General features: G+C 41.9%; 1 protein-coding gene across 1 annotated transcript in view; it reads left to right on the top strand.

Moving 5' to 3' along the window:
• The window catches only part of LOC145406776 (epidermal retinol dehydrogenase 2-like), a 65,344-nt gene that overhangs the window by 16,334 nt on the left and 22,456 nt on the right, over window positions 1–26,554 (top strand). The window contains exons 3-6 of the mRNA XM_080277873.1: window positions 3,384–3,473; window positions 4,193–4,300; window positions 5,087–5,218; window positions 24,701–24,830. Coding sequence (XP_080133999.1) covers window positions 3,384–3,473; window positions 4,193–4,300; window positions 5,087–5,218; window positions 24,701–24,830 — 460 coding nt within the window. The remainder of the gene's footprint in view (window positions 1–3,383; window positions 3,474–4,192; window positions 4,301–5,086; window positions 5,219–24,700; window positions 24,831–26,554) is intronic.

The following is a 26,554-nucleotide window of genomic DNA, read 5'->3' as shown; positions in this document are numbered from 1 at the left end:
CAAAGACGAGGGAGAGTGGCCATGTGCAGTTTGCCACAAGGGCGAGGGAAGTAATTCCATCTTGTGCGGTGTTTGTGATAAATGGGTGCACAAGAGATGTAGTGGTATCAGAGGTAGACTGCAAGATAATGCTGATTTTATGTGTATGGCGTGTCGGGGAGAGCAGGTGGAGATTGTCAGGCGTGAAAGGACTGAACTTGCTGGTGAATCTCTTGTGTGTGTGGAAGAGTTTTATTATTTGGGAGACATGTTGTGTGCTGGAGCTAGCTCAGTGGCTAGGGTGAGAAATGGTTGGAAGAAGTTCAGGGAGCTCTTGCCTCTCCTGACATTGAGAGGACTTTCCCTACGTGCTAAGGGGTCTTTGTATGCAGCAAATATTAGGAGTGTAATGCTGTATGGTAGTGAGACCTGGGCAGTAAAGGAGGAGGATATTCGCTGGCTCAGATGTACAGAAATGACAATGATTAGGTGGATGTGTAGTGGGTCCCTGCGTGCAAGGTCTGGGGGGGCTGGGTTTACAATGGAAGAGTTGAGAGGTAGGATGGGACTGGAGTGTATTGGTGTTGTAATGAGGAGAGGTAGATTGAGATGGTCTGGACATGTGGAGAGGATGGTGGATGATAACTAGGTGAGGAAGGTGAGAAGTGTTAATATTGGGGATGGAGTTTAGAGGGGTAGACCGAGAAAGACATGGGACGAGGTCATTAAGTGTGACCTCAGGGTTAAAAGACTGAACAGGGAGGCTGCAGTGGATCGTGCAGCATGGAGAGCCGCCATTAGGTGACCAAGGCCGACGCATGCAAGCATGTTGGAGCTTTTAAAACGAAACAAAACGAAATGACATATACTGTATATATATATATATATATATACTGTATGTATACATATATATATATATATATATATATATACATACAGTCACTACTCGTTTTACGATGGGGTTATGTCGGGTCATATCTTATCATATACCGATTTTATAAATCGGAAGACTGAAACACATTATAAAAGGGGGGTTACGTCAACTCAGCTTCCCAAAGTCACCTAACCAAGACTAACCATAAATGACAACCCACCTTCATTCCTTCCTTTGCTGGTCCAAGTCGTCTCCAAGTTGTCCCCCCCAAGGCTGGGGGACAGCCTGTGCTTACAGGTCTTAGTGGTCAGCCTTTGAGTCAGACAAGAACAGGTTAGGGGGAGGGGAATCCAGCCTATACCTGCACCAACCTTAGCACTGGCACCCATACACCAACCATAGCACTGGGGCCTACACTGGGACTGACCTTACCACTGGGCACACAAATGCACAGTACTGTACAGTAATTCACCGAAAGAAACACTATCACACCAGTACAGGCAGAGTTACTCACGTACAGTAAATCGTTGCAACAACACAATACAGTTGTACAGTAATCACACGCGTAAAGTTGGCCTGGTGCTACACGATGTTTACTGTAGTATGATGATTGGCTGTGAGGTGACGATAACAGGGGGGCACACGTGAACAAGTTGAAAAGACAGGGCAGGAGTGGCAGGACCTGAATCATAATGATGTGCTGCACGCCGGAGCTGCCATCTTGCCTGAGACAAACGACGATCACCATGCATGTGCCTGGCACTTTTTGATGGCAAAATCGTCATTGCGGGAAATTTATTGTAAATCGGATTTTGGGGTGGAACTTTTCTATTATCGTTGTAGCGAATTATCGTAAACCGAATCAACGTAAAACGAGTAGTGACTGTATACAGCTACCGCAATTTGACTTAGGACCTCCCCCCACAAGGTATTAAAAAACACAGAAACCATAGTATATCACAATGCTTGTTCATGAAATGCCATTCATTAATATGAAATTATGTTTTCCTTGTTTTTCAGGACCAGTTGGATGCATTTTGGCGTGGAATTACTTAGATCTCTAAAGTAATCTAAGGACATTTCTTTCACCAAATTTTGTCAGTTCAGTCTTGAGGTTGTCCAGATTGGATGTCTTTTTCTCTGCCATGATTTTCTTCATCTTTGCCCAGCAGTTTTCTATTGGATTTAGATCTGGACTGTTGCCAGGCCAGTCGAGGACCTCAATCTGATTATCCTGAAGCCATTTTGTCTCCTTTCTTGACTTGTGACATGGAGCTGAATCGTGTATGAAAAGGTCGCACCCATGAATAGCAAAAAAGTTTAACAAATGATCTTTCAGAACTTGAATGTACCAGCCACCATTCAAGTTCTTAGGAAGAAAGTAGAGGCCTCCTCTTTCCATTTCACCTGAGAAACACCCCCATACCATTATGATTTTGGGTGCTTAACAGTCGGCACCATGTAAGGAGGGTCATACCGACTACGGGAGGTAGGGCGACGAACCTTGTCAGAATGCACCTGGAACACTTGAAATGTGCTTTCAATGGAAAACATAACTTTTCTCCACTCATCTGATGTCCAGTGTGCATACTTCTTGGCAAACTGAATGTGCTGCTTCTTCATATGGTCAGTGAGAAGTGGTTTCTTGGCTGTGGTGCGGCTTGGCAAACCCAGCTTCTTCTACGAGCGGTGTTGGATAGTTCAAATTGAGACGTTCTGTAACATCTGGGGATGCATTCTCTTCAATTCTGCTGCTGTCAGTCGAGGATTCTTGACTACTTCCCTCTTCAGAAGCGTATCTGTACCTCTGGAAGTCATCCTCTTCTTTCCACCGCCATGCTTGTGCTCGGGTACAACATCAGGTGGCAGGCCACGCACTGCAGCAAGAATCTTCATGACGGTCGACTTTGCGCATCCAGTATGTTCACAGATCGAGTTGATAGGGCATTATCCTGCCTCCATGCAATGATACAGACCCTCTCATCCCTCGAGCAGTACTTTCCAGGCATGACAACTCAACTCTAGGAAAATAACAGGGCAAACAGTAATGCATGCGAAAAAAGAGGCAGATGCAAGCACGGAGCGACGGGAACATATACTCCCACTCTTGCTTCTGGGCAAGCACTGACATGCTGAATGTTTCACCACCTCTCGCCAACACCAGAGTAGTTGCCAGTTATTTCTTGCCCCCAAAATTCACTTGGTAGAGGTGGAAACACAAAGCAAAGACAGACAACTCTCCCATAGCAATTCTTTGTGTAGGTCCTAAGTCAATTTGAGGAGGGTGTATCTGTCTAGCTAGCTAGGTATCCATCTGTCTTTTATCTGTCTGTTTATCTCTTTGTCTGTTCTAATGATTTATCTGATTTTTTGTGTATCTGTCCATATATCTACCTGTCTTTTTGCCTGGCATATCTTGTGTATGTGTGTGTGTGTGTGTGTGTGTGTGTGTGTGTTTATCTGTTGGTCTGTTTGTCTGTATATTAGTCTGTCTGTCTAGCTGTATTGTACTTCTGTCTGTCTAACTCAGGTGACGGGGGCTGGGCAGAACATGGGACGAGAGTTGTCGGTGCAGATGGCCCGCCTTGGAGCCCGGATGATCCTGCTCGATATTAATGAGGTCAGCTTACGTGGCTTGACAGTCCAATCTTGTGGGTTGTCAAGCATGCAAAAATATTACCGTACATGGTCGCTGGTTCATAAGGGCCATGCAGTATTCTCATATGCCAGAGAAGCTTGTCTAACACCTCTTTCTTACTGATTTGGCTAGTCTGTTAAATTCCCATCTGTTTTCTTGTTTGACTTTTTCATTGTTTTTAATATCGGCAGTGTTCATATTAATATCACAGTAGAGAACATCAGCATTCCATGTTCTGTACAGAATATCTGGTAAAGAGGTGTGAGAATTGTACTGAGTTCATGAGAATATGGGTCAGAATGATCATTAACAATATTTTATCATTAATTTGAGTGCTGTCTGCTGTTGGTCATTCTGTGAGCTTAGGGCTTGTTATTATAAATGCACTTTATTGTAAAGTATCCTGGCAGATTAATACACAGCATGTACTAATGTACTTTTACTTTACTGTATCATAAAGTTGTAGTATGGAGATGTCTCTTATATATTAGTCTTTCTATTTCCAGTCACACTTCTGCATAGAATTTTTCAAAAGTAGAGGAGGTGAGTATATATCATTAATTAACCCCATCAATATGAGTAACTGAAGCGTAATGTTGTCTTGAGGTGCCAAGAATAAACTAAAATGTAAAGTTCTCAAAGTGAAAGGGTTAATGTTATGGTCTGTCCACCTGTCCTATTACTCTTATGGTAACTTACAGAAGGGGAACGAGGAGACAGCCAAGATAATCCAAGATGGTGGGGGCGAAGCTCACACCTTTACCTGCGATGTGTCCGACCAGGAGACTGTTGCTTACGTTGCCAGCAAGGTCAGCAGGCACAACCACTTCATTAGTCTTTGCGTAAAATACCTAGCCATCCATCCAGAACCTTGTGCAACAAAAACTGAACAAAGTATTGTCCCCCTCTATTTTTTTTTTATTAAAACTTTATATAAAAAATACTATAGGATCTCATTACTATTTCTTTAAAAGAAAAAATTGAGAAAAGCTTTTTCCTACTTTAATGTTGCCTGTAGCATATACAGGTACTGTACTGTCCCCACATTTTTACATATGAAACCAGATTTTAGTGCTATATGGGTGAGCTGTATCTTTTTTTTGTATTTTGAGGGTGGTTAATCTATCTATCTCTATCTATCTATCTGTCTATATACCTAGGCTGCTTCCCCCAAGGAAAGGGAGGTAGCCGAGACAGGACGACTCACTCTCCATTTACTCATCCATTCAAACACATTTATTCGCATCTTAGCCCCAAAGGGGTAAGAATAACCATGTTAAAGAAAACAGTATAAAGAAGTTTGAGGAATGACATAAGAACTGTTTAAAGAACCCTTCCTGTGCAGTATCTCTTTTCTAATTTGTGGCATTTGCAGCAGTACAGCATTAGTTATGCCAGGGTTCATGAAATATATATGTCAAAACATCTCAGTTTTTACAGTGATGCAGTTTATTGTCTTTGCTGTCACCTAGTACCAAGCTACTACTTGTATGTTTAGTAGTAGAGGAGTCTTCAAAACTGAGAAATTTCAGAATTCTCAGTTTACTTATAACTGTCATACAAAGCATATATGCATGATAATGACTTGTCTACAGATAAAGCGAGAAATTGGTCACCCAGGGTACGTCTTCAACAATGCCGGGACATACGAGTACAAGCCCTTCCTGTCACACACCCCTGAGGAGATCAAACGAATCATTAATGTCAATCTCTTTGGGAACCTTTGGGTAACTTATTTCTCTGTACATAGTTTTATGCATACAGTGGCATAGCTCTGAGGGTTTTATTTAAAAATTTGCATATTTTGTAGCAGTAGTCTCCCCAGGTAACTTAAACCAACCTTGTCTGCCTCCTCGTTTGGCAAGATCTGGCTATGCCACTGTCTGCATACTGCATATTTAGTAAAATTATTCTAATTTTGAAATGATTTACTGTATGAAGGTCATCATTGCGGAGTTTTCAAACATCTTGATCTGTGATGCATGATTTGTCGTCATCTTGCTCTTCTTTTCCCTCTGTGATCCTACCCTTGACCTGTTCCTCATGTCTCTTTTCCTCCATACATTCCCATACCTAAACATCCACTTTTCCCATAAATCTCCGCTTTCCTTGTTGTTAATCTTTTTCAGCCCTCTGATGTTCTTTCTTTCCCTGTAATCACTCACTCATCCTTCTCTTCACCATCACATTTTCAAATCATGTCTTCCTTTTCTTTCCCTTTTCACTCACAGCAGACCCTGATATCCTAGTATATGCCTCCTCATATGCCCCTTATCTATTACATCTCCTTTACTACCTTAATACTCAAAATATCATTATCTAATCCTGCTCTGTCTCTCTTCAAAGATAAGGGGGCAGGGTGGCTCAGTGGTAGTGCCTGACTTGAGGCCGAAAGGTCAAGAATTCACGCCCTGTCCAGGTAACTGCCCTGCAGGGAGAGGTAATGCTCTCCCATCACCAAGCGGGGCTGTATGATATATCAAGGTCTAGCTCGGGGAATTCATTTCCCCATATAAAAAAATTTCAGTTCTCCAAAGATAATTAAACTTATAGATACAGGGGCTGTATATTACTGTAAATTGTCCCCCAGAATTAAAATTCTGGTCTTTTATCCTGAAGTGCATCCCATTATTTTCCAGTAATCAGGTGATGACAAGTCTACACATTCAGCCTCTCCTTGGCCACCTTAGTCACACACCTTGTTTGACTCACAAACTTCCTTTTCTCTTCACTTCCCTGTTATTTCTCTCTGTCTGTCTCTCTCTCTCTCTCTCTCTCTCTCTCTCTCTCTCTCTCTCTCTCTCTCTCTCTCTCTGTCTGTCTCTCTCTCTCTCTCTCTCTCTCTCTCTTCAGTAACAGTGAGCTGTTTTGAATTCTCAAACCCATTTAATAGTTTTCTCCATGTTAATCTTAAGATTTTCCTCAATTCCTTCCCTTTTAATCCCTGATTTATGAACCAGAGTCTTAGAAACTTTATTAGAGGATTGAAAGATTAAAGGTAACTCGAGCATAAATATATCCTTTTCACCACTGTTATACCACAAGCTGATTTTGTGTACAGTTGTGGACGGATGGTATGAGGATATCAAATGCAGCCTGGCTTTGGTAAGGTACCCATCACCAAAGGCCCCACAGTGGAGTGTGCCCATCGCCTTTGGTAACAGTGACACGAGGCATGGATCTTCACCAAGCGGTTCACACGGTTACCTAATTGAAGCCATTACAGGTAATCAGTCATGCATAAACTAGAATATAGCGACTGACTTTGGTGTCTAAAGTTAGCACTGAGTGCCTTACAAGTGGGACTTCAGACAGTTTTGCTTTCCTTCTGTTGAGACCAAGACTTACAGGGAAGTGTGATGTGCATAGGAGCTGGAATATGGGAGATAATACTAATTCTGACAACATAGACGCCACCAGCTTATGGATGCAAGCGCCCACTTGAATCAGATGTTGACCCAGATCCCAAGCTTGCAACTGCTGGGGCCCATGCAATCCAACCTCAGGAAAGGTGAAGAGAATGGCAGGCCGTATGAGGCACTCCCCCCTTGTCAGTGTGGGTGATGCCAGCATCCCAGACCTCCCAATAACTTACACTGTCAGTTCTTGGATTGAGGGCAGTGTTTTTGAACATACTGGCTGCTTGTGTGAAACTGACCATATCTGACTTTGGAAAATACAATTATGTGATAGCTGGAACATGTACTCCAATTGGTGATTGTTCATATTTATTTTCAAGTGTCCAGCAGGAATATTGTCTTCACTGCAGAAACCCCCTGGAGGACTTGAATAAGCTAGGTGACTGGCCTTTGAAATGCCACCATGTTGGCCCTTCCAGTTGTGATAACACCTCGTTCAGCAGGACTGACCCCACAGTCATGGATGTCGCAGATGAAGAAGTTCTGTAAGAGAAGAGCTGCAGCTCCTCAAATCCAACTTCTCTCTCCTAGTCAGTTTGACAAGGATCTCCCTTTGCTTCCCAAAATCAGGTGGTCAGTGTGTGTCTAAATGGGTCAGGGTGCTGTACCAGGGCCCATTACCTGAAAAGGTGCTTTGTGGCCACATGTCTTATAAGATACAGAAGTATGTGTTCCCCATAGTATGGTGCAATTACAGGGTTGGGTCAAATACTGATTTTTTCAAGGTCAAATACTAATACAAATACTTGTGACATTATGATGCAAAAATCTATCTATCTATCTATAGCCCGACGCTCTAATCTCGCAAAGGGTGGCCGCAGACAAAACGCCTCCAAGTCGCTCTGTCACCCACCATTTGACTACCCTCCCCCCAACTCACCCCCCCCTCCCTCATATACCTCTCAACTCCATCCCTCCACCTCATCCTCGGTCTACCTCTCCCTCTCCCTCCCTCCACCTCAGTGTATTTCTCCTAATCTTCTCAACCACATCCACATCCACCCCACAGCATTCCTTCACTTCTACATTCGTCAACCCGTCCCTCCACGTCACTCCACATGCTCCTCTCAAGTAACTCATTTCCACTACTCTCACTCTTGACTTGTTCCCCTCTTGCAAGGTCCATGCCTCGCTTCTATACGTCAGGGTAGGGATCACAGTACTATCATGCAGTGACTTCTTAACTTCCATACTCACCTCCCTATTTCTCATCACTGCTTTCAGTGTACCAACAACCTTCCTTCCCTGCTGTACCCTTTCACGCACTTCATCCCCCAAAGTTCCATCCTTACTCATCACACTACTCAAGTACTTGAATGCTCTCACATTCTCCATATCCTCACCATCCAACCTCACTGCACACTCTGTGACTTCATTCCTCTCAAACACCATAACTTTACTTTTGTTTACATTAACTTTCAGATTCCTCCTCCTACACACTGTCCCAGATTCATTCACCAAACATTGAACTCCCATTCATCTTCACTCAGCAATACTGTATCATCAGCAAACAGCAACACTGGAAGCTTCCAAATCTCACCCTCATTCATTAGAGCCACCCCCACATCCACTGCCTTACTCTGCACCTCCTTTACAACCCCATCCATGTATATATTAAACAGCCATGGAGACATCACACAACCCTATTTCAGTCCCACATTGAGATCAAAGAACTCAGCTCACCATCCACTCGCACCGTAGCCCTAGCTCCCTCGTACATACTCTTCACAGCACCCAACAATTTCCCCTCCACTCCATATATTCTTAATACCTTCCACATACCTTGCCTATCTATTCTGTCATAAGCTTTCTCCAAGTCCATGAAGGCAGCATACACTTTCCTTCCCTTCTCTAGATACTTCTCCACTAAACATCTTAGAACAAATATCTGATCTACACACCCTTTTCCCTTCCTAAATCCCCCTTGTTCTTCTCCAACTAGCTCCTCTGTCATATGCCTAATGCTATCAATGAGTATTCTACCATATATTTTACCAGTCTAAGCTGACTCCGCTCTTTCTTTACCCCTGCACAATTGTTGACTCTATACAGGGGTTTTATCCACCCTTGTGTGGAGTACAACTCTCATGTGTGGGGAGGCTCCCCACATACAGCTCTTCTCAATAGGGTGGAGTCAAAGGCTTTTCGTCTCATTAACTCTCCTCCTCTTACTGACTCCCTTCAACCTCTGTCTCTTCGCTGCACTGTTGCATCTTTATCTCTTTTTCTATCGCTACTTTAATGGTCACTGCTCCTCTGAACTGTCTGCTTGCATTCCTCCACCTCTACGACGGGCGCGTAGCACCCGTCTGGCAGCAAACTCTCATCCTTTTTCTGTCCAACTCTCTAATGCAAGAGTTAACCGTTACTCCCAGTCTTTCATTTATGCAACAGGTCAGCTCTGGAACTGTCTCCCTCTGTTTGTATTTCCTGCTGACTATGATCTCCAGTCTTTCAAACGCAGTGTGTCCAGGCATCTCAAAATGATCGGATCTTGAATTTGGCTGTATATTGTATTTTGTTTTTCTCTTGGAGGGAACTGTTACTGCGGGCTCATGGCCTTTGGTTCCTTCTTCCTCGCATTAAAAAAAAAGAAAAGAAGACAAATACCCCTATGGTTACCACATACTTCTCTCTCCCCTTTTCCTTTGTATAAAGGAACAATTATACCTGATTTCCAGTCCTCTGGAACCCTTCCCTCTTCCCAAGCCAATCTACACAACTTCCATATCCACTCCACAACAATCTCACCCCCATACCTAAGCATTTCACCACACACTCCATCAATTCCTGGGGCCTTTCCCAACTTAATCTTCTTCATTGCTTCCACTACTTCCGCCCTACTGATCTCTTCCTCCCTCCTCTCATCTCTTCTTCTCCCAGCCATTCCCCAACCACTTATACTCGCACTGCTCTCAGTCTCTACATTCAACAAATCCTCAAAGTGCTCATTTCATCTCCTCAATTTGTCTCTCTTCTCCACCAACAATCTATTATTCCTATCTTTCACTCCCCTACTATTTCCCCTTTCACACTGCCTTACTTTCTTTACCTCCTTCCAAAACAATTTCTTACTCTCCCTCCATTTCACACTCAGATTCCTCCCAAACTCTTCATCCACTTTCTTCTTACCCTCCTTCACCAGTCTCTTAACCCCCCTTCTCCTGCTCACATATACCTCTCTCTTCTCTCTCTCATCTTCTCCCCTACCTCTACTCGCTAACCATTCACTATATGCCTTCTTCTTTTGTTCCACAGCTCGTTTCACCTCATCATTCCACCATGCTGTCCCTTGCACACCCTTACATCTCCTCCTCACTCCACAAACCGCCTCACACGCTGCGCCTCTCTCTTCCGTGAATATCTTACTTACGTTTTCCACCCCTTCCATCTGCTCTAGCTCATACCTTCCCAATCTTTCTTCCACTATGCTCTTATACTCTATCATTTTCTCACTATCTTGCAATTTCTCCATTCTTCTCACAGGAGCTGCTTCCTCCTGTCTTCCCCTTCGTCTCCTCAACCACTTTCTTTGCAACTCTACCTTGGCCATCACTAAGTGATGGTCCGAGACTCCATTCCCCCACCCTCTCCACACTCTTGCATACAACACGTGCCTTCTCATTTGCTCATCCACACACACGTAGTCTGTCACTGCCTTTCGTTCAACAAGTTCACCATCCATCCTCCTCATTACTCACCATGTATACCGGTGGATCATCTTATGTCGAAAGTAGGTGTTGGCTATTGCCAACCCCTTACAAGCACAGATGTCCACCAAAGCACTTCCATTCCCATCTACGTCAGCTGGCACACCCCACTGACCAACCACTCCATCCACTCGTACATTCCCAACTTTACCATTCATGTCTCCAATCAACAGCACTCTCTCGCTCCTCTCAAACTTGTCCATACACGCTTCTACTCTCGCCCAAAACTCATCTTTCACTCTTGCCACTCGATCCTCTGTCGGGGCATACACACATACAATCGCCCACGCTTGTATACCTACTTTCATCCTCACCCATACAATCCTTGCACCCACTGTTCCATACTCTCTTATATTCTCCCTCCACTTCTTGCTTATCATCAGACATACTCCCTTTCTTGCCCTCTCATTCTCATTGACTCCCGCACATATACCTAAACCATATTCCCATTCTCTCACCCTTTCACCTATCCATGTAGTTTCAGTCAATCCACATATATCCACTTTTGCATCCTCAAGCACCTGAACAATCTCTCTCTCTTTCACTTCATCATTCACTCCTCTCACATTCCACGTTCCCACCCTAAGAATGTCCTTTGTCCGTTCCTTGGTCATCAACGTATTGTCCGTCCGGGTCCGAGGCGCTTTATTCGCTTTTTTAGTTAGTTCTTGTTACGCGGTGGGGCACTAACCCACCACCAACCCTTTTAGTCGCCTCATACGACAAGCAGTGATACTGGGGGAGTATTCTTGAAACCCCCCTACCCCCAGGGGGGGTGCCAAAATATAATTACAAATACAAATACATTGAAAATTTATTTAAATACAGTTCAAATACAATTACAATTGTATCTGATCCACCCTTGATGATAATATATGAAAACTCAAGAGCTCACGGGACTCGGGACTTGGGAGTCACGGCTGCACGTCTGCCCAGATGCACATTGACACTCGTTCTGAGCCTGTGATCTAATTCAGCAAGTCAGACAAAAGTGGTGTGGGATTTAAATTCCAAATACAGATACAAAATACTTTTTCTTCTGGGTGCCAAAATACAATTACAAACACAAATACATTGAAAATGTATTTAAGTACAATTCAGATACAAATACAATTGTATTTGATCCACGCTTGGTGCAACAGATGCTTCCAGTCTGCACATAATCAGGTATCGCTCAGGAACAAAGTCTGCTGTTCCCACTGTAGTGGATATCACTTACACTGGACTGGTGAGGAGGAGCCCTGCACTAGGGCCCATAGCACTTACATTGGTGGTGGAGCTCATTGGCTGATTTCTAAATGCTGTGCTGTCCTGCAAAATGCCTACTCCATTCACAGAGTAGGGCTGGAGTGTCACCGGAGGAGGTTGATAGGTGTCTTCACATTGTTAACCCCACAGCTTTATCCTGCAGGTTAACCAACACCACTCTGGTGCTTGGCACTCACTCCCTCTCTCAAGCTTCAGCCATGGTTTGGGAAGGCATGACTTGTGCTGTAGCAGCTGCTCCTGTGAGCCGGTATGCTGCCCCCACACGAAACAGGTATGCAGTCCTGCAGGAAGACAACAATAAAGAAGATGTTACCAATCTGTCCAAACTAGAAAAGGACTCTGTGTTAGGGCTTCAACAACCACACTGTAAGTGCTCAGGTAATAATTTACCCTCAACGCTCCAGTCGGCTCAGAGACCTACCTTGCCTGCACATCCTACTGCCTCACAGATCAGTCACTCTGGTTTTGATGTTGAGAGCATAGATGCAGCACCCACACCCACCAGTGAGAATCCTCGATCCCACCTGCTGGGCCAATCAACAAGTGTGTTCTACCCATTACCTGCCTGCAGACTTCCTCCCTGATGCCATTGCCCACAACCGTCGATCACTGATGCTTCAGATCCCATCTTTATAAGTCTTCTGAGAGACACCCTAGATCTCGCTGCCACAGGGAAGCCGTTCTCAGTCATCTTAACTATCATGTGATCACGAGTGCTGTCCTGCCTGTGCGCCACAGGATGGCAGGTAGTTGCACATTAAAGGCTGTCCAATAAAATACCTGCTCCATGGTGTGAAAGACACAAGATTTCAAAGTAACAGTGGGAGATTTGAACTCTTGTGTGACTGGCATTTGTGAAACCTGGCTCTGTCTGGTACTGGATCTACACCCCCACTTGGATATGTAATCTACCTCAAGGACCATCTGCAATGGTTGGAGGAGAGTTTTGTACTTGTGGTGTGCAACACCCTAAATTTAGAGTGCCCAACTTGAGCACTGGCGGAGTATGTGAAGGAGAACCTCGGGGTTATTTGGAAGAGTAACTCCAGCAATTGGCTCACCTCTGCTCTCTGTCTCTCTTACATAGCAGGACACCTGTTCCCTCGCCTATGTGACTATGCCAGCTAAAGCAGTCTGGGAAACCGTTTCCTCCTGCTGTTTGACAGTGTCCCGAGCCAATCTGATGGCATGGAGGACGGGGGTGATAATATCAAAGTGGTGTACTTGTACCCCAACACAACATCGTTGCTCCAGCCAACGGACCAGGGTGTCATTGCCATTTTCAAGGCCCACTACCTCCACCACACCTTGGAGCAAATGGCGAGAACCAGTGACTTGGGGGAGACTGATGTAGTGTGGCTTTTCTGGAAAAATGATATCAAAGAGGTTCAGCGACGCACACTGAACGTTACATGACAAAAAGTATGGCCAGAATGTGTGCACTGTTCATGGGGTTCCTGGCGGTGGAGAATGTCCCATGTGAAATCCTCAACCTCTCACATGAGGTGAGATTTGAGGAGGTCAACAAAGTAGATGTTCAAGAGCTCATGGCAGCCACACAGCAGCTCTAAACAGAGGAGCTCGTTAGCTGAGGAAATGGGTGGCAGAGCCACAGGAAGGTGGTAAGGATGGCAGGGAGAACAAGCCACTTCACGTTCTTGACATCAAGACCTTGAAGAAGTTCCTAGCAAAGATGAAGAAGGCAGTTTCAGCATTTCATACTGTACAACCAGGACAAGGACCTGAATCTGGAAAGGGGCGATGAGTAATGTATGACATAGAACACTTGAGGCCATTCAGGGAGCTCCTGACAACAAAAATATAAGGCAGAACAGCAGACAACCATCACCTTCCTCTTCCTCCATGCCACCAGCACCGAGGAAGAGCCAAGGCCATCAACAAGTTGGAGGTGCAAACACATTGTCCTGCCACACCTTCCTCTGTCATGTCTTTCTTGTATTCATTGCTGCTTAGCTCACCCCTATATTCCCCTACCACCACACCGCCATGTTCTCTTGCTACCACACTGCCACACTCCCCCACTCCCGCACTGGCTCACTCTCCCTCACCCTTACCGCTCTGCTTTCCATCGCCCTCACTGCTCTGCTCTTCCCATCTCTCTTCACCTCCTTCTAAGAACCTGGGGTGACTGTCTTTGTCCTCCACCCTTGGTAACAACTCAGACCAGCCTAGAACATACTTCATTTTTTTTTTTTTATTCTGGTCATAGGATCCCTCCTTATCCTTATTGAACCTATGTTATATTGACCTCATAACACGATAAATCATTATGTGATCAGATTTCACTCAGTGCATTATCATAGTATATCAAGGCGTGACTGTAGGTGGGTGAGGGGTTTACCCCTGCTAGGTGTGGTCACAAACAGGCTTATCGTTTCATTTTTAAAGGCTCCAACATGCTTGCTTACTCTGGCATTGGTTACCTAATGATGGTTCTCCATGTTGCTTTATCTCTGGCAGCATCCCTGTTCAGTTGCTTATCCCTGAGGTAACACTCCGTAATCTCATCCCCATTCATTTTTGGTCTGCCTCTCGCAGCTCTACCCCCAAGGCTCACACTTCTCGTTCTTTGCACCCAGTTGCCATCTTCCATCCTCATCCTCTCCACATGCCCAGACCATCTCAATCTACCTCACCTCTTCACAACACCAGTACACTCCAGTCCCATCCTTCCTCTTAACTCTACCATCGTAAACCTAGCCCCCCCACCCTCAGGCCTTTCATTCAAGGATGCACTGCACATCCACCTAATCATTGTCATTTCTGTACATTTGAGCCCGCAAATTTCCTCTTCCATTATTGCCTGGGTCTCACTACCATACAGCATTACACTCCTAACACATGCTGCATACAAAGATTTCTTAGCACAAAGGAAAAGCCCTTTCAATGTGAGGAGTGGCAACAGTTCCCTGAACTTCTTCCAGCCACTCCTCAGTCTACCCACAGAACCAGCTCCAGCCCCACCTCCAGCACATACTTGTATCATGTCTCCCAAGTAACAACACTCTTTTGTACACTCAAGAGACTCACCAGCAAGATCAGTCCTGTTACACCTGACAATCTCCTCATGCTCTCTCCGACACACCACACACACATGAAATCAGCATTATCTCACAGTCTACATCTAAAACCTCTACATGTCTTATGCATCCACTTACCACAAACACTGCACAAGATGGAATTATTTCTCATGCCCCTGTGGCAGACCCCACATGGCCACTCTCCCTCTTCTCTGAAAGTACTGCCAGCAACCCTAGATACCATCACCTTTGTTTTATCTGCATTTACTTGCAAACCCTTGTACCCCATACCATCTCTCCATTTACTATATCATTTTTTCACCTCCCATTCATTCTCCGCCATCAACACCAAATCCCGCATACATCTCCTACAGGAGTCCATTTCTGAAGTCACGCCAGAGAGCTTCAAGAACCTTGATAAACAATAAGTAATTCAAGACTGATCACTGATGCACACCAACATTCATAGAAAACTCATCACTCAAATCTCCATTCACTCTCACCTATATATAGCTTTCCTTACAGAAGTATAGACTTATGGAATAGCCTGGACAAAGAGATCATCCAGTCTAAAAACTTAAACGAGTTTAAAGCTAAATTTGACCTACTGCGAAACAGCGACGGAAACGCACGAGCATAGTACATTCCGTGTATATCATAATTAGGTATATTAGGTAAATACTTAAATATTTGAAACGACTTAGACAAAGAGGTGGTGCATGAGAAAAACATTCATGTGTGTAAAGGTAGACTTGATATATGTGGATATGGAGACAGGACAACACGAGCATTGCTCAATTCCTGTATACTACAAATAGGTAAATACACACACACACACGCACACCATTATGGACGAGGGAATCACCTATACACAAGAGAAAAATATTTGTGAAGCGCTAAATAAGGAGGAGTGAAGTAAATTAGACAGAGGAAAAGCAAGTGGTCCTGATGAAAGTTCATGTTGGGTACTACCAGAATGTGCAAAGGAGTTAAGTAAACCATTATTTTTAATTTTCAAGAAATCCTTGAGTCAAGGTAAACTACCTGATATTTGGAAGAAAGCAAATATTGTCCCCTTATTCAAGAAAAGGAATAGACAAAATCCACTCAACTACCGACCAGTATCACTGACCAGTATTGTAAGCAAGGTATTAGAAAAGCTTATAAGAAAAGCTTGGGTAAATCATCTAGAAGAACACAGTATGATAACAGAAAGACAGTTTGGTTTCAGAAAAGGAAAATCATGTGTTACTAATCTGTTGAGCTACTATGACAGAGTAACAGACACAATACAGGAAAGAGAATGATGGGTGGACAGTATCTATTTAGATTTCAAGAAAGCTTTTGACACAGTACCACACCAAAGACTTTTATGGAAACTGTACCATCAAGGAGGAATTCGAGGCAAACTGTTTTGTTGGATGCAAGATTTTCTCATAAAAAGAGAAATGAGAACAGTACTAAGGGGAAACTACTCATCATGGAAAGAAGTGACTAGTGGAGTACCACAGGGTTCAGTGCTGGCACCAATCATGTTTTTAGTGTATATAAATGATATAAACAGTAACACTGGAAATGAAAGCTATCTGAATATGTTTGCGGATGATGCAAAAATGCAAAGGAGAATTACTAACACAGACTCTTGTAAAGAGCTACAAGAAGAAATAAATAAACTTCATGAATGGAGTAATACATGGGAAATGGAATTAATTGTGGACAAGTGTCATGTAATCAAGTTTGGTAAAAGTGGAAAAAGACCTGATTGGGATTATATGTTAGGAAATAAAACCCTACACACATCAGAAAGAGAGAAGGACCTAGGTGTGGTTATCAGTAACAGGCTATCTCTGGCTGACCACATCAGGGAGAAGGTACGGAACATGTATACACTGCTTGCAAATATGAGAATAGCATTCACATACATAAATGAAGACATGCTTAGAAGGATAATAACATCATTCATTAGACCAACCCTGGAGTATGCATCAGTAGTCTGGAGTCCTCATCTCAAAAAATACATAGACAAGATTGAAAAAGTTCAAAGGGCCGCTACAAGATGGATACCAAGCTTAAGGGACCAAAGCTACGAAGAAAGACTAAATAAACTGAATCTACCAACACTACAGGAGAGAAGGAAAAGAGGTGACATGATAATGCTATATAAATGCATATCAGGGAAGGAGAAAATAGACATAAATGATTGCTTAACATATGGGGAAGCATCAGCAAGAGGACACTGGAAAAAACTGCATAAGAAGAGAGGTGATAAAGACGTAAGGAAATTCAGTTTCCCGAACAGAGCAATTGATCAATGGAATGCACTACCGAATGAAATAGTGTGTGCCAAAACAATTCACAAATTTAAGGATATGTACGATATATATGGTTTAAGACACGGGACAGTACGAGCTTGACTCATTCCTGTAAAGATACAATTAGGTAAGAACACACACACACACACACACACACACACACACACACACACACACACACACACACACACACACACACACACACACACACACACACACACACACACACACACACACACACACACACACACACACACACACACACGAGTCAGCTGATGCGAACGGACGTATCTTCACTGCCTCCCAACCACCGCTGCAACCTTAAGTAGTTTTCAGGAATTATATTTGTCTTGTCTCCTTTGGTCTTGTTTTAGATTAAAATACTGTAAGTTAATATAGACCATCCAAAATGTAAAGAGTTATTGGCAGAGAGTAAACATGAATGTTTGTAGTATTTTCGGTAACAGCTGTTTTAGTACTGTAACCAACCTTAAACATGGCCGATAATGTAAACATAAGGGACTCGAATTTCCAGGATTTGATAGTGAAACTAATGTCATGGATTTGGTTAAAACATTGATTATGAGGATTAGTGAACTTGAAAAGAAAGTGGAGAATTTAGTGTTAAAGGACATGTCTGAAAATACAGAGAATACTATACAGAGTCTGATCCAGTCCAGTGAGACGGCGAGCCAGGAGATCAGGAATTTGAAGCAAGAAAATATTGAATTAAGGTTAAAACTAGAAGAGAGCAGTAATAAAATGGAGAAGGTGAGTAGTGTGTTAGAAAAGCAAAAGGCAAAGTGAGCACATGTGGAGGAAGAACAAAAAGAAGTGATCAGCTTAAGGGAAATCATCCAGGAAGAAAGGGAAATGAACAAGAAAAAAATGGAAGAAAATGTAGTGACAGTACTGAAGAAAATGGAGAAAATAGTGAGAGAAACTGTAGAAAGGAACAGATGTGTGGTAATATTTGGAAATAGGGAGGAGGAAGAAAAGGTTAGATCCGTGAGACTCGAGAGAGACATGAATCTGGTGATAAAAATATTAGGCAAGATTGATCCCAAAGGAGACAAGTGGGAAAAAGAAATTGAGGAAGTAAGGAGGATAGGGCTTTATAAGAAAGGGGAAACAAGACCACTGAGAGTCAAGGTGTTATCAAAAAGTGTAGTAAATGATATACTTAAAGTGACCTGGAAACTAAGCAAAGAGGCAGGGATGGATAATATTATAGTAAGAAAAGATGTGAATGAAGAAGAAAGAGAAGTGTAAAAATCTTTGAAGGATCAAGTAAAGGAAAAAAAATGGTATGAGGACAGAGGAAGAATGTAAAACTTTTTTTGGAGAGTGATGGATATGAAAGTAAGGAAGTGGTATGTGAGGAACTAGAAGTGAAGGAAACTAAGGGGGATGGCTATGAATACAAAAAGAGAAGTTATTGGAGAGTTGTAGATCAGAAATTGAGGGAGTGGTACCGACAGATAGAAGGAGAGAAGAAGGTATAAAAAACATCAAAAATAACTTGAAGGTGGTATATACTAATGTTGATGGTTAATTATCGGCAAGGTTTGAAATTAACATTTTCTTGAGGGTACATGAACCTGATGTCATGTGCTTTGTAGAGACCAAATTAAGTGAAGATATTGATGTTCATATGGGAGATGGTAAATACAAACTGTGGAGAAGAGATAGAAAAGAAGAAACAGGAGGAGGAGTGATGATAGCAGTGAAGAACAGCATAAAGGTAGATACCATGGAAATGGGAGAAGGCAGGGCTGAAGTGATATATATGAAATTAGAAACTGGAGAGAATGGTAAGAGAGATATGGCGGTAGTGTATGTTCCCCCTAAGACAGAAGCATGGAGTGATAATGAATACCAGGAAATGTTTTCAGACATGGCTAGTTATTTACTGAAAATTATTGAAAAAAGCAACAATATAATTTTAATGGGTGACTTCAATTGTAAAGAGGTGAACTGGGAGGAATGGGACTCTGGAGGCAGTGAAGATTTGTGGGGCACTATATTATTGAATATAACAGTGAACAATGTGATGATGCAATGGGTCAAAGAAGAGACACGGTTCTTAGGTGAGGACACACCAGCAAGACTAGATTTACTGTTTACCAAAGAACCCGATGTAATAGAATCTTTGAAATATTTGTGTCCTATAGGAAAAAGAGATCATGTAGTCACTGAGTTCCAGATGATAATAGGGAACATCGAGCCAAGAGATGAACTTCATAGGTAGGGAATGCAAATTTTACAGGATTGAGAAAATTTTTGAAAAATGTGGATTGGAGAAAATTCAGAGAAACAAGAGATACAGAGGAAGTGGGATATCTTTCTAGACCTCTGTAATTTGGGAGTGGAAAAATTTGTACCAAGAGTAAAGGGGAAAGAAAACAGGAAAAAGGAGTGGTTTAATAGAAGGTGCATGATACCAAAAAAAAGAGAGAGATAAGGCATGGAACAATTGGAGAAAGAGAGGTAACAACAGAACAAAGAAAGAATATAAAAGAACTAGAAATGAATACACAAGAATACATAGAGAGGAAGAAAGGAATTTTGAAAAAGGTATAATAGACAAATGAAAGGATGAACCCAAACTGTTTTATAGATTTGTTAATGGCAAACTGACACAAAAGGAAGGAATCACCAAACTGAAAGTAGAAGGAGAGGTCTATAAAGATGCGGCAGTGCAAGGTGAAATAATGAACAAATGTTTCCAGTTAGTTTTCACTAATGTAAAGGAGTTTGTGGAAGGGGAGGGAGTGATTAGAAATGTACCAGTGATAAAAGATATAAAAGTGGAGGTATAGGAAGTGTATAAATTACTAGAAACTCAAGATGTAAGGAAAGCCCCAGGTCCTGATGGAATCCCTAACTGGGTACTGAAGGAATGCAAAGAAGAACTGGCGGGTAAGATTCATAGTTTAATCGTGTGTTCTCTGGATGAGGGGAAAGTGCCTCAAGAATGGAAGAGGGCAAATGTGGTACCAATTTATAAGGGAGGAAACAGGGAAGAACCCCTGAATTATAGACCAGTGTCCCTAACCAGCATGGTTGCAAAATTATGTGAGAGAATCCTGAAAGACAGATGGATAAAATATCTGGAAGAGATGAATATTTTGACTGAATGTCGGTTTGGATTCAGAAGTGGAAGGTCATGTGTTTCCAACTTGTTGAGCTTTTACTCAAGAGTGATTGACGTGCTACAGGAGAGAGACAGTTGGATGGATTGTGTGTATTTAGACTTGGAGAAGGCCTTCGACAAGGTACCCTGTAAGAGACTAATGTGGAAGGTAGAGTATACAGGAGGACTGAAGGGGAAACTCCTGGAATGGATGAGAGATTTTTTGAGAGACAGACAAATGAGGACAGTAATAATGGATAGGATGTCTGGATGGAGGGAAGTAACAAGTTGAGTCCCACAGGGCTCGGTGTTGGCGCCAGTAATGTTCCTGATTTACGTAAATGATGTGGTAGACAGAGTGAACAGTTATGCAAATCTGTTTGCTGATGATGTAAAGATCTTGAGGAAGGTAGAGGTTGAGGAGGATTGTAAAATGCTGCAGGAGGATCTGGATAGGATACATGATTGGAGCCGGATGTGGGAAATGAAATTTAACGCAAAGAATTGTAAAATATTGGAAATGGGCTTTCCTTCCATCTTCGTCTATCTTTCTTTCCTTCATTCTTTCCTCGTCCTTCTGCCCACGGGTGACTTTACACTTCCTCTTCTGTCTTTCATTCCTTCATTCTTTCCTGTTCCTTCAGCCTATGGGTGACTCTACACTGAGTGACAAGCCAAATGGTTTCCTATACACCAGGAAACTGTTTACTGTTCTGGGTGGTAACCATATAACCAAATTTTGGCGCCTGGTGGTTTAGAGGGTAATTACGGTGCTCCAATCGGATTGAGCCGGCGAAGGTTTATATCCAAGGGGTGGTTGGGGTTTATTGCTCATGTATTGCCACTCAGGGGTGAGTGAGGTTGGTCACTCTCATCTTAAATGTCAGGACCAACTGCCTAGCCCCGGGCTCCTATGCTCCTCATGGGGCAACGTAAGATTGGATGATGGATGGATGGATGTTAAAAGTACCAAGAGGCCATCACTGAATTATTTGATGGGTAATGAATCACTCACAAAAGCGAGAGAAGAGAAAGAGTTGGGAGTGCTGGTCCAGGATAGTTTGTTACCTGAAAAACATATCATCAAGATAGTTAGAGAGATGTATAAACTCTTGACTAACATAAGAGTAGCATTTCATTATATGGATGAGGAGATGATGAAAAAATTGATAGTGGCCATGATCTGCCCCAGGTTAGAATATGCAGCTGTAGTGTGGTCCCCACACAAAAAGAAAGATATAAACAAGATTGAGAGAATACAAAGAACAGCAGCCAAGATGGTCCCCAGTCTGGCAGATCTGTCATACAGAGAGAGACTGGAAAAGCTGGATTTGCCTTCCTTAGAGGAAAGGAGGAAGAGGTGAGACATGACTGCAGTGTTCAGGACTATGATAGGAGTAGATAAAATTGACCGAGAAGATCTGTTTGTATGGGATAAGAGAGCAAGAAGAGGACACAGAATTAAAATGAAGAAGTTAATCTGCTTGAAGGATATCAAGAAATATAGTTTTCCTTATAGATGTATAGACCTGTGGAATAGCCTGGACAAAGAGATCATCCAGTCTAAAAATTTAAACAAGTTTAAAGCTAAACATGACTTATTGAGAAATAGTGACAGGATCCCACGAGTGTCGTTCATTTCCTGTATATCACAATTAGGTATATTAGGTAAATACACAAGGATTTGGAACGACTTACACGAAGAGGTGGTTCAGGCGAAAAACATTCATGTGTGTAAAAGTAGACTAGATAAATGTGATATGGAGACAGGACAACATGAGCATTGCTCATTTCCTGTATACTGCAAATAGGTAAATACATGCACACACACACACACAGCTGTTTTTAAAGCATAGATTATTATTATTATTATTATTATTATTATTATTATTATTATTATTATTATTATTCTCTCTCTTCACCCTCATCTTAGATGTCAGGACCAACTTGCCCAGCTCCGGGCTCCCACATTTCTCATGGGGCAACATTTGACTGGATTATGGATGAATGGATTATTATTATTATTATTATTATTATTATTATTATTATTATTATTGTTATTATTATTATTATCTGTCCATCCATCATCCAGTCCTACCTTGCCCCATATGGAGCATAGGAGCCTGTGGCTAGGCAAGTTGGTCCTGACATTTAAGATGAGTGACCAACTTCACTCATCCCTGAGTGGCATTACGTGAGCAGTAAACCCCAACCACCTCTTGGAGATAAACCTACATAGGCTCAATCCTATTGGAGCACCGTAATTACCCACTAAACCACAAAGCGCCATAATTTGGTTATATGGTTACCACCCACTGTAGTAAATGGTTTCCTGGTGTACAGGAAACCATTTTGCTTGTCACTTAATGTAGAGTCCCCCATTGGCAGAACTATTACCATTATTTCCATTACAGTTACCATTAAACAAATGCTTTGATGTAGGCCGAGTGAAACCATGAGGTTTTCCTTGTCTAGGCAGCCAAGTGAAGATCGATGCTTTACATCACTCTTACCAAAGGAGATGAGCACTTTACTTCAGCCAGGTTTCATATGGTTCAGTACCATATAAGTTTATGTAAAAATTTTCATTCCGATAACAGTCTTCAATGGATAATGCAAACACATCATTAAGATGTGATTAAACAGTAATGAATTTTTATTTGTGTTGTGGTTGCTTAACCTTAGTCTCTCTGGCTGAATAGACCCATTGACTATGGGTGGCTTAGTTGGTAGAGAGGTGGCCTGCAGTCCTACCAGATTCAGGTTCAAATCCCTGCTGGGGCAGGGAACAGTTTAAGGATTTGAATTTCATAAAATCAGACTTTACTGATCTACCAGAAGATCCGCCAACGTGTCACAAAAATACCCCAGCTTATACCAATATGCCAGTCCCATATGAGGCAGCCCTAGCATGTATTCAATATGGACAGTGGGTGTTAGCACTGAAGTGATGACATGTAGAGGCGTATGGTATGTAGGAGGACTACTGGGCCTCGGGAACAGGCTGTGAAGCCTATATATGAAGTCGGACACATTTAAAAAAAAAAAAAAAAAAAAAAAAAAAAAAAAAGTAAGGAGCTGCTTCGTGGGATCATCCTACAGGTACAGTATAGCTATACCTCATACCAATTAATCTGGCCAGGCATGTATGGCAACACTGTTCCTGCCAAGATTCTGATTGGCTGGAGGTGTTTGTTCGATTTCGTTGTTGCTAAAACTGATACTCTTTTTATTATCAGATATGATACTGAGTTTGTCGACAATACAGTCGTCAAAAGCAATAAGAAATCCGTTATATACTTAACAACAATGAAATTTTCGTAGGAAGATAGAGATATGAGTCAACAAAGTATTATAACAGTCCAAGTCAAGGTCAGCATTCGAACAATTCCTTAAAATTTCCGACACTCCGTAATATTACAGAAAATTAAGGAAACCTACTTAATCTAAGCGTTGGTATAACACAATTTAAATTTTAAGATCAGTCTGCACCCTTAAATTGTGCCACAACTCTGAATAATTATAAATTCTAATGAAAAGACGAGTTCTGCGGGGAGGGAGGTTTGAAATAATCGCGAAAAATCAAAGTAGGCTAAAGGAAAACTATTTCATTATATATCCTCTATTTTCACAGTATCACAGTACGGACTGATCTTAAAATTTAAATTGTGTTATACCAATGCTTAGATTAAGCAGGTTTCCTTAATTATCTGTTATATTAAGGAGTGCCGGAGATTTAAAGAAATTGTTCGAATGCTGACCTTGACTTGGACTGTTATAATACTTTGTTGACTCATATCTCTATCTTCCTACGAAAATTTCATTGTTGTTAAGTATACAACGGATTTCTTATTGCTTTTGACGATTGTATTGTCGACAAACTCAGTATCATATATGATAATAAAAAGAATATCAGTTTTAGCAACAACGAAATCGAACAAACACCTCCAGCCAATCAGAATCTTGGCCGGAACAGTGTTGCCATACATGCCTGGCCAGATTAATTGGTATGAGGTATAGTACAGTACATACACCATGTAGGGATCTGGTGCCTCTTGTGGAAGACAATGCCTCACGAGGGTCAGACTGGTGTCCTTCCCAAGGCAAGGTGCAGGGAAATGTGTCGAGATTTGGTTTTCAGATTGACACCACAGCCAGGGTGTAGGGTCCTCATCATTGTCACATTAAAATATTTTTAAGAGGAATTGTATTTAATAATCATGAGGTGTGAGAATGTGTGCCAAAGTGATGTAGCGTGACTGGAATATGCAAATGCATTGGCTTTAATGATATGAAGTTACATAAAGGACATTCCATTGCAGGTAACACAAGAGTTCCTGGGCCACATGGTGCAGAACAACTGTGGCCACATTGTTTCCATATCCTCAGTGCTGGGCTATATAGGGCGTAACAATGTTGTTCCTTACTGTGCCTCCAAATTTGGAGTCAAAGGTAAGCCAGTGATATTCTCATACATCTTTATGCACATTGTTCCTCATGCATGGCTTTCACACAGTCTTGAGGGTGTTTAAGACATGAAAACACACTCAGGTCACTCTCTTGAACCAATTACTCACACTGGATACATTCATTCTTTTGTTCATCATCTAATCGGGATAAATCTTTTCCCAGCATACAAACATATCATTGCCAAGGCTTCTTATTATCTCATTGCTTCAAAAACCCTTACAGTTACTCTCAAAGAAGTTCTGCATCATACACCTACCCTCTAGTTTGTTCCTCTAAGAGAATCAGATGAAATAAAAACAGTAACCATACATTTGCCAGTTAGCTATGTAACTGTGTGAGAGGGGTGATGTTATGAGTGGAGGAGGGTTAGGCCTAGGGGAGCTGATGACTCATACCATTCCTCTTCCCATCCTTCCTCTCTTATATACATTCATCAGAGAGGTGAGTATCTGGCTAATGATTTACTAGCATCTGTCTTACATTTGGTAGTTTGAAGTGGTGGGTGAGTGTATATCATGGAAGTTTCCTTAAGTGTCCCACCTTCAAAAAAAAAAAAAAAAGAAAAATCCACCCAGTATTATAATACAGTATGTTGGCTCAGGTTCTCTCAAAAACACACACACACACACACACACACACTTATTCGGTAACAGCTGTTTAGGTACTTTACATTAAACATGGCCGAAAATGTAAACAATGAGGGAATGGAATTTCAAGGATTTGATGCTAATACTAATGTCATGGACCTGGTGAAAACATTAATTATGAGGATTAGTGAACTCAAAAAAAAAGTAGAGAATCTAGTGATAAAGGATGTGTCAGGAAATACGGAAACCACCATACAGAGTCTAATCCAGTCCAACGAAACAGCCAATGAAGAAATTAGGAATTTGAAGAGGGAAAATGTTGAACTGAGGAGGAAACTTGAAGAGAGTACTAATAAAACGGAGAAGGTGAGTAATGTATTAGAAGAACATAAGGTAAAGTGGGCACACGTAGAAGAAGAACAGAAAGAAGTGGTCAGCTTAAGAGAGATCATCCAGGAAGAAAGGGAAATGAACAAGAAAGAAATGGAAGAAAATGTAGTGAAAATACTGAAGAAAAAAGAGAAAATAGTGAGAGAAACTGTAGAAAGGAACAGATGTGTGGTAGTATTTGGAAACAGGGAAGAGGAAGAAAAGGTTAGGTTCGCAAGACTCGAGAGAGACACGAACATGGTGAGAGGAATATTAGGCAAGATTGACCCCGAAGGAGACAAGTGGGTAAAAGAAATTGAGGAAGTAAGGAGGATAGGGCCTTATAAGAAAGGGGAAACAAGACCAATGAGAGTCAAGTTTACATCAGAAAGTGTAATAAATGAGATACTTAAAGTGACCTGGAAATTAAGCAAAGAGGTGGGGATGGAAAATATTATACTGTAATAAGAAAAGATCTGAATGAAGAAGAAAGAGAAGTTTTAAAATCATTAAAGGAAGAAGTAAAGGAAAAAAATGATAAGAGGACAGAGGAAGAACGTAATACTTTTTTTTGGAGAGTATTGGATATGAAAGTAAGGAAATGGTATTTAAGGAAATAGAAGTGAAGGAAACTAGGGGGGATGGTTGTGAAAGATCAGAAGTTGAGGAAGTGGTACGGACAGAGAGTAGGAGAGAAGAGGGTATTAATAATGTCAAAAATAATTTGAAGGTGATATATACTAATGTTGA

The sequence above is a fragment of the Coenobita brevimanus genome, chromosome 71, assembly GCF_032717465.1.
Source record: "Coenobita brevimanus isolate Jiangsu-jjx chromosome 71, ASM3271746v2, whole genome shotgun sequence".
Taxonomy (NCBI): Eukaryota; Metazoa; Arthropoda; class Malacostraca; order Decapoda; family Coenobitidae; genus Coenobita; species Coenobita brevimanus.
Note: the sequence above shows the minus strand (reverse complement) of the source record. Positions and strands in the feature narration are given on the sequence as shown.